Here is a 9,398-nt window from a genome sequence, read left to right as displayed (position 1 = left end):
TTTAGGCGTTTGTGACTTCCTTCTATTTTTAGAAGTTAGTGTAACTATAGACAGTAAAACTGAATGACAGCGTTTTAAATGTTTCTGTGACTAACCTTGATTTGGAAAATGAATCTAAAAATCAGAATGTGGTTGTAGGAAATTAGGTGACCAAGTGTCGCACTCGGGGACAGCTGGGTGCTGTTCTTTGCCTTGCCATGGGTCAAGGTTGTCCCGCTGGCTGTTTGACATTCTTTTCGTGTGAGCTGTCCTTGAACAAGGCAGCTGCAAGCACTAGGCCAGGTCGTCAAATTCTGATGAGTCCACATACCGGATGGAGCAGTTTCAGGGGAGAAACAGCTGAGCAAGAGTGGAAGTACAACAGCGGGGGGGGGGGGGGGGGGGGGGGGTGTCGGCGTGTGAGGGGTGTGTGTCGGCGTGTGAGGGCACATGGAAGAAAGCTGCTTCCTTGGGTCCTGAGGTCAGAGCAGAGCCTGTGAGCACTCACCCAGGCCCAGTAACTCATCTTGAACTCTGATAACAGGATTCCTGAAGAAAGCAGTTTACGTTCAAGAATTTGAAGCTTACACTGTGTTTTAATTTCCTGGTCCTCTTCTCTAAAGGACACTAAACTTTTCCAAGAAAACAACACTTTTCATTAATAATGCTAGCTTTAGGGTGGGATGAATTTTTGTGGCCACGGCTTTTGCCTCTCTTGTGGCCCTAGGTTTTCCTGGTGAAGACTCAGTGAGTGGTCTCATAACGGTGTCTCAGAGGGACACATGCTGAGAGCTCTGTGGATCAGCTGGTCCTCTGGCATAGGGGTAGCACTAAGATAAATGACTTAAAGCTGTACTCCAGATTTATAGCAGTCTTGCATGCCTTCAGCTCCAACTTCGTGGTCTGCAAGCAGAAGTTGCACTGCAGTGGGCACAGGCAGGCCTGAGGCCCACTGAGGCACAGCCCTGTGCTGGACCTGTTCCTTTGAGACAGGCCTGCTTCTTGAGTTCATGGTTTTCCCCAGCACTTCCTAATGTCACGAAGTGGTGCCTAAAAACAGGCTAGTGGGAAATAATCCATCATCGCATTTGCCTTAATGTAAGACAGCAGAACACATTAACAACAAACCCCTCAGAACCAAGGCTGACCAAGTGTGAACGAAAGATTAGCCGCCAGTGTCTGCCTTTTTGAGCACCTTTCTGCCTGAGGACATTTTCGTGAGTGCATGGCCTCTTGTGCTTTTTGCTGGATTCAGAAAAGCTTAAATGTTAGCAACAGAACATGGACTAGAGCTCTTGGCATGCTTGTTTGAAAGAGGAAAACCAGCAGATGCTTTAGGAAAAGTGACTCCAAGATCCTAAAGTATTGTCCCTTATTGCCAGAATTTCAGTGCTTTTTGCTAAAGCATTTGCATATGACACCTTAAATCGCATCTCATGTGTGCACCAGAAAAAAAAAAAACCAACAAACCCTCCAAACCATCAAGACCCCTATAAGAAACACTAAGAAAACAATACAAATAGAATATAAAAACTCATTAAGATTGCATCTCTGATGCCAAAATGCTGAGGTAATATCAACTGCTTAAAAAAACCCACCACCTTTGCTTGTTATTGCTGAGAAGACCGGAACACTGACTGAGTTACAAAGAGGGGAGAGAACTCCAGACGTTTACTACAGCCGAGGCATACTGTCCAAAGCAAGTGGAAGAGTCGCACGTGGAAAAATAGAAAACTGCAGTGTTGTCCTTGAGGTCCTGAGTGAGGAAGACAGTCAACCCAGGGGCCTGTCGGTCACATCAGCCCAGTCATGCCCGCTGCCCAGAGAGTTTCAAAGCTCACCATTTCCACCCACTCAGATTCTGTTTCCAGGTAAGTCCTTCACAATCAAAACTCCACAAGTTCTTCGTGAATACTTGCAGGTCCTCCTGAAGCTGCTGGGTAATGTGCAGAAAAGAGCACCATAGAAACCTCGCCAGCCTGGCTTGGCTAGATCCGGATTTGATAGCCCACTTCATTCAGAGTGCTGAGGTCAGCCACCTTCTTCTCAGGGAGAGCAGGCCTAAGGGGGAAGGCAGAAGGATGGTGGGGAGGAACTGACATACAGAAATGAAGCTTTTCAAAGGCCTGATACTCTCGCCTGTTCCCCACACCCACATTCCTTCAGCCTTGGCTCCTAATTCTTGTTCTTGATCTATTTGAGAGCTTTTAAGGAGTTCTAAAGGCTTTCAGTGAAGAAAATTAAACATCATAGCAAAATTAACCAGGCTCTACTGTGTGTGTGTGTGTGTGCGCGCGCGCGCGCGCGCGCGTGCGTGCTGAAGCAGGACTTTTCAGTGTAGCTTTGGAGCATACCCTGGAACTTCCTCTTTAGACCAGGCTGGCCTCAAACTCATAGAAATCCGCCTGCTTCTGCCTCCAGAGTCCTAGGACTGAAGGCATGCACCACCACCACCACCACCACCACCACTCGGCCAGGCTCTACTTTTTTGAGACAGGATTTCACTGTTTCCCAGGAGAACCTTGCACTTTCCATCTTGCCGGAGTCTCCAGTGTTCTGGGATTATAGTTGCATAGCACCATGCTCAGAGCTACAACTTTTTTTTTTTTTTCAATTGGTTTTCGGAGACAGGGTTTCTCTGTGTAGCTTTGCACCTTTTCTGGGACTCACTTGGTAGCCCAGGCTGGCCTCAAACTCACAGAGATCCGCCTGGCTCTGCCTCCCGAGTGCTGGGAATAAAGGCATGCGCCACCACCGCCCAGCTCAGAGCTACAACTTTTAAAACCCCATACCTTGCAGGTCTTAACAAAGTCACATACACTACAGGACTAAGCCAAGTTCTTTTGGCAACAGTGAGCCCAGGGATCACAAGGGGACTTTGGTTCTGGTGGGCATTCTCAGTTACCCTTGCAAGATGCTTTATACTCTAGGATTGAATGTGTAAGATCAAAGTGTATTGCCACTATGGTGGCCCACGCCTTTAATCCCAGCACTTGGGAGGCAGAGGCAGATGGATCTCTGTGAGTTCAAGGCCAGCCTGGGCTGCAGAGTGAGTTCCAGGAAAGGCGCAAAGCTACACAGAGAAACCCTGTCTCAAAAAAAAAACATACAAACGAGATATGTGTGTATATATATATATACACGTATATATATACACATATATATACATATATATGTATATATATATATAGTGTATCTTTCAGAATTCACCTGAAACCACACACCATGGCAGAAAATCACTCAGTGGCAAAGCATCTTTGCTAAGCAACTCGTAAAGCACTTGGCAGTAAAACTCCTAAACACTAGCATTGAGTGTAAGGGGATCATTTAAGGTACTGGCGGCTTTCCAGGATGATACTCTGACAGCTTCCATTTTCTGATGAGCCCCTTGTCAGTTTGGGTTGATGTGACCAAGTGGGACTTGGGATGCTGGTGAGTTCTATGTCGGGATTTTTCTGTTTTCCTAAGAGCATCAAAGAGGTGACAGCGATGACAGACAAACCTTGACCTTAAGTGCTAAAAAGTGAAAATTCAAGTACAAGAAAGTCCCTAAACCTTTGAAAAATTCCTTTCAGCAAATTGTTTCCTCTTGACAGGAAAGTAGTGTGACTTGGCCACCCTAAAACACTCCCTCTGTCAGGCAAACTGCCACTGAACATGCCTCAACTCCCTTTCACTTCGTATTTGAGATGAAGTTTCCATGAGTTACCAGGCAGCCCTTGAAGTTGGAATCCTCCTGCCTCAGCCTCTCAAGTAGCCTCTAAGAGATTCTGACATCTTGACCTATGATCATTCTCTCTGAAACAGCTTCATTGTGGTCAAGAAACCTCCCGACTTCCTATTTGACCCCACTAAAGAACTTGTATCTTAGTCACCTGTGTCCCAAGAGTCCACACCACATTTGTGTCTCTTCTCATGGTTCCTGGGACATTCACAATGATAAAGACAGTAGAAATGGAAATGCATGTGTGCAAACTTCACTCAACTGCTCATGAGCTCAAGGCCTTCCGGGTGATGGCTTCTTTTGGTCCAGTCATGCCCTAGGGATCAGCTAACTTTAAACAGAACCACTGCCTACAAGCCTCGAAAAGCAGCTTCAGGGACCTACCTGAGGACCCTTCATGGGCTCACAACTAAAAAGGAACAATGCTACTCAAGAAAGAGAAAGGGAAGAAAAGAAACAAGGCAGAAAAAAAGAGAAAGGCTGGGTGGTGGTGGATCACGCCTTTAATCCCAGCACTCGGGAGGCAGAGCCAGGCGGATCTCTGTGAGTTCGAGGCCAGCCTGGTCTACAGAGCGAGATCCAGGAGAGGCACCAAAACTGTCCTGTCTCGAAAAACAAAAAACAAAAAACAAAAAAAAGAAAAAGAAAAAGAAAAGAAAAGAGGCCAGGTAAAGAGTCACATGGGGAGAGAAATAGGTTTGCTCTAGTCCTTGGGGAAACCAACCTCAGTGAAGAAGTGATCTTTCCTTTTTTTTTTCCCTGTAGATGTTTATATGTGCATGTGGAGTTATGTGTCCAAGTGGAGGCCAGCCAGCCACTGTATGTGGAGGCCACTGTATGTGGAGGCCAGCCACTGTATGTGGAGGCCAGGCCACTGTATGTGGAGGCCAGCCACTGTATGTGGAGGCCACTGTATGTGGAGAGCCACTGTATGTGGAGGCCAGCCACTGTATGTGGCAGCCAGCCACTCACCTGGTGTGTTCTTCAATTGCTTCTCCACCTAATCTATTTTTATTTTTACTTAGGTCTTAGGGATCTGAACTCAAGATCACGCTTTTTCAGCAAACACTCAACTGAACCATATCTCCAGCCCGCTTTCTTTTCTAGTGATTGTCTCAATATACAGTTCTAGGCTGGCCTTGAACTTGAGGATACAAGTGATCTTCCTGGCTCCCACCTCAAGTTCCTGGAACAACTGATCCATCAGGCTCCCCTGACTTCTCTAACTTGCTCTTCTAGAGCTGACCCCACTCACAAGTCACTGTGGACACCCCTCAGAAAGTGCTTGAGGGGACTGAGCCCCAGAGTTGGGAAGGGATTGGTTTAAGTTGACAGGGGCTTTGAAACACAGATCCCAATTCCTATTCCCAGTTCTCTTTAAGAATCTTTGGGGGTGGAGTTGAGAGGGAAAGAAACTTGACTGTCCTGTGTAGAAGGTGCTTCAACATTTGGAGGGGAAATAGCAGCAAGATGGCTCAGTAGGGAAAGGCCCTTGTCACCAAGCATGATGACCTAAATTCTATCCACAGGACCCACATGATGGAGGAACCCAAAAAGTTGTCCTCGGCCCTTCACATGAACGTATGTTCTGACAAATAAATGTAAGAAGAAGAAGACCAAAACACTCGGGGGAGCAGAGGAGAACCCGCTGGGGGAAGGGAGTGCTGTCTCCCTTTAGAAACTTCATCTTAACTGAGGCTGGGGAAGTCACTCCTCCCTCCCACTCATGGGACTCCTGTGTCAGCCTGGGGACACAGACACTCCTACAGGGATTATTTAGGCAAGCGCAAAGACAGAGGACCGTGGAGCTGGCAATGGCTCCAGCTGTGAGAGGAAGCCACCAGAACTATCTATGGGGCCCCAGCTGACGGGCCTCGCGCCCATTGTGGTTATTTTCCACTTTGAGCACTCCGTGTATTTAGAAATGACTCGCCGGCCTTAGGCAGAGCTGAAATAATAGCACAGCAACGGTATCCAAGAGCCCTTCCTGATGCCGACTGGCTCAGTGAGAGTCTGTGAAGTCACAGCAGTGTGGTCAAACTTGTCCCTTTAAAAAGCAAGAAGAGCTGGCTGGACCAAAGCCTGCTTAGAGAAAGCTTGGGCAGGAGAGAAGATCCTCTTGTGGACATGTCTGGAAGCCAGGGGTACTGGTCTAGCCTGTGGCTCTGGCAGATGCATGAGTCAGCAGAGGGAGGGTGGGCTTGGAGTTTCCATATCTCTGATGGTCCGCTCCTCTCCAGTCTTTCTTTTGCTTCTGGCCTCCCCCACCCCTTTCCTGCATGGCAGCACCAGCCCTTCCCCAATCCTGCCCCTCAGAAGTCAAGTTTTAAGAGGAACTGGAGAAAGGCTGTCCCTCCTCACTCAGTCCACTTTAAATGGAAGCCTCCATAGCTGCCTTTTCGAGGCTCCTCCCAACCTCCAAATGCAGATAAAGAGCAAAGCGGGCAGGATCTCTGATGCTGAGAAGAGCTATGACCTTATGAGACCCGTGTCTGTGGAGCTCTGTGTCCGTGGAGCTCTGTGTCTGTGGAGCTCTGTCCGCAGGCACCCACAGGCAGCAGGGCTCTTAATGATCATGCTGTCCCAAGGCCACCTGGCCTCCCAGTCCTACCCCACTGGGAAGAGTTGATGAAGGGCTTTCAGGAACCTACTCAGCCTGGGAGCTGGGTACAGCCACCCCACGGTTTTTTTTTGTTGTTGTTGTTGTTTGTTTGTTTGTTTTTGTTTGAGAAGTTTACAATATACTGGCCTGTGACTGCCCCCCAGGGGCTGAGACAGACCTTGGGGAGCAGTGGTAGGACAATAAGGAAAACACCTGGGGATTCATTCCCTCCTGGTCTTTCCATTCTCAGGCCACTCCAGTGTGTCAGGAGGGGTAAGGACAAGTAGGGCCCTGGCACCCAGAAGCTTCACACTCACAACCGTAATTGTCTAACAGCTGTCTTCCTTGGGTGCAGGTGAAGGCGCCAGCGTGGACGATTGCCTTGGCTGCATGACAAAGTAGTAGAGATTAGGGTCTGGGGCAAGGAAAGTCAGGGTGAATCAGTGGGCACCCCCAAACTGAATTAAGTGAGACCTGAGCATGAGGCCAGCCAAGGTAGGCCCACCATGACTGAGCAGGTCCGGGGTGTATGCCCTGGCCTGGCAGTCCGGGGTCCAGTGACTTCACTTCAACACTTTTATCTTGGCGTGTTGGTTGTTAACGTAAACCCTTTCCCTTGGTTCCTCAAGCACACAGGAGGTGGGTCTGCTGCTGGACGGCTCTGGGAAGCTCCCCCAACCCCACCCCCAGCAAGAGAACTGAGCGCTTGTCAGAAATAAAAACTCAGATGCCTGTCCCAAAGCTGCTGCTTCAGAAGCTCCAGGGGAGGGTGGCTCCCTGATTCTGGTTTGGAACAAGGTCCTTCTGAGAACCAGGACCTGCCTGTAGTGAGGTCCTCAGCCTGCGCCCTGTCCAGTCTGTGCCCATAGCTTTTCCCTTCCTCTCCCCAGACAGCATCAGCCTCTGCTTGCTCAGCCAAGTCCTCCTACCTCTAAATCCTCACTGTCACATCCCATTGCTCTGACCCTGGCTCCCCCAAAACCCTGCTTCCTAAATTCATCATTTTATTTTTGAACCTTCACCTCTTCCTCCTGGTTATTTCCACCTTGTCTCCAAAGTTAGTGTGGTTCTCTTCAATTCTGCAAGGAAAAAACCCAGAAGGTATACTATATTCTACTGTAAACTACTTCTAAGAATCCATGCTAACTCCCCTTTCCTCTCACAGGTAAGGAAACCGGTTCCCAAACCACATGCTGGGTCACTGGGCTAGGTATCTGGTCCCTGGACTCAGGGCTCATCCTGTGCGCTCTCCCCTTCCAGAACCCTCCCTTTTACAGGCTCAGCCCCATCACCCTGCACTCCAAAGGTCCCCTGAATCCACAGTGTCTTCCAGCTCCTACTCCCCGCCCCCCAACTTCTTCAGGATCCGCTCCTCCCCCGAACCTCACTATCCACACCATCTTTGAGTTTACCCTTTTGCCACTGGGCCATGAGTCCTCGCCTTGGTTCTCCTGGCGCTCCCAACACTGGAATTGAATTGAGACGTGGGGTATGAAGGGGGGAGGGTGACAAAGGAGAACCCCTCTTCCTGGAGACCCCTTCCCGACTTGGGGGACCCCTACCTGTTCCTTTTCTTTATCCTCACTCCCAGGCCCGTTTGATGAACCACGTGGACAGGAGGAGAAGGGTCAGTGGGTTCCCCAGAGTAGAGCACGAAGGGTGGCTGTCTAACCCTGTCACCTGCAGACCGTGCCCCTTAGCCACCCCTTCCTCATTTCCTGTCCAGCTCTTCTTCCTCTGGCCTCCCCAGAGCTACTCATTCCTTTTTCTCTTTTTTCTCCCCTTACCTATGCGCCACTGTTTGAACTGTCTTCTCTGTAGGTGCCTCCAATTCTGTTTTTATTTTTTTCAAGACTGGTTTTCAGAGGTTTGTGTAGCCCTGGCTATCCCGGAACTGGCTCTGTAGGCCAGGCTGACTTCAGAGATACCCCTCTGCCTCTGTCTCCCAAGTGTTGGGATTAAAGGCCTGTCTGCGCCACTGCCTAGCTAGATGCTTCCAATTTTAAATCTGTCCTCAAACCCTATTATTATCAGTATTTTCTAGAACATTCACTCTAGAAGCCTGAGAAGCCCTTCAGAGCCCACAATCTCCTAACACTTGCCTCTGTCCCCTACCCTCAGACTTTGACCTTATCCTGATTGCCACCCTGCCCTGTCCCCTGGCAGCTACTCTATTAATCTATTTTACTGATCAGGAACATTCCACACCCCTGATTACACTGAGTTCCTGTGGGTCCAGGTGCAAAGATCCAAACAGAAACATTGACCCAGAAATGCTGAAATGCCAATGGCGGCCCTTCTGTGCAGACACCCATTGCCCCAACAGGAGGCGCTTTTCCTGTGTACTGGCCCAGGCTCTGGAGGGAAGAGCACCCCACTATGGTATACTCAACCTCTGCTGCTCACAGGAGCTTCGAAGGAATTAATGACTGTTTTCTTCATGGGCATAGAGGAACAGTAGACCAGATGACAGGGCTTTCCCTCCAGCTGCTGGGCCCACGTCACTGACCCCTCAGGAAGGGTTTCTCTGAGTGCAGTGCAGCAGGAATGGATGACTGAGCCAGAGAGAAAGACCTTGGCTTCAGCGAGGATGATTATCAGGGTCAGAGAATGGCAGGGTGAGGGTGAAGTCAACGTGAGGATGAGTGTCAAGGTCAGAGGTTGGCATTGAGGGTAAGACTAGGGTCATCAGAGGCCACAGCTGAAAAGTCAGAAGCCATTTTGGTTCTCTGAGAGAATGGGCCTATGCTGGAGCTTTCTGATGTCAGCCTCTCTGGCTTTAGAAGCACTGGACTCTCTCTTCCCAGGCCTGGACACCTGTCAGTTTAGCAAGGCTCTGCTAGCTGTCCATGCAAAATCTGGGGCTCATAGTGGGACACCGAGTGAAGAAGAAGAAGACCCTTCTTTGGAATTGGAAACATTTTGTTCCATCCTGTTCTTCTCAAGTGGGCCCACCCCTCTCCCCGCCACCTCCTTAGAGTCCAGGGAGTTGGGCTGGCTCCCTTACTGACCAGCTACAGGACTTAGGACCAAGATAACAAACTCTTTCCATGTTCTGCTTTCCGCATCTGAGAGTGAACGCTGCAGAACGTT

General features: G+C 49.3%; 1 protein-coding gene across 6 annotated transcripts in view; it reads right to left on the bottom strand.

Moving 5' to 3' along the window:
• Positions 1-1,506: 1,506 nt before the first annotated feature.
• Positions 1,507-9,398, bottom strand: part of Vash2 (vasohibin 2) — a 34,178-nt gene continuing 26,286 nt past the window's right edge. For 3 of the 6 annotated variants that reach the window (XM_037211143.1, XM_037211144.1, XM_037211146.1), the window contains 4 exons: positions 7,718-7,771; positions 7,328-7,384; positions 6,623-6,691; positions 1,507-2,040 (listed from right to left, as the gene is read on the bottom strand). In XM_037211143.1, the coding sequence (XP_037067038.1) occupies positions 1,968-2,040; positions 6,623-6,691; positions 7,328-7,384; positions 7,718-7,771 (253 nt within the window). In that variant the 3' untranslated portion in view covers positions 1,507-1,967. The remainder of the gene's footprint in view (positions 2,041-6,622; positions 6,692-7,327; positions 7,385-7,717; positions 7,772-9,398) is intronic. The other 3 variants (XM_028876782.2, XM_028876783.2, XM_037211145.1) reach the window with 2 other exon arrangements.

This window comes from Peromyscus leucopus, chromosome 15 (genome assembly GCF_004664715.2).
Source record: "Peromyscus leucopus breed LL Stock chromosome 15, UCI_PerLeu_2.1, whole genome shotgun sequence".
NCBI lineage: Eukaryota > Metazoa > Chordata > Mammalia > Rodentia > Cricetidae > Peromyscus > Peromyscus leucopus.
This window is presented reverse-complemented; position numbering and strand designations above follow the sequence as displayed.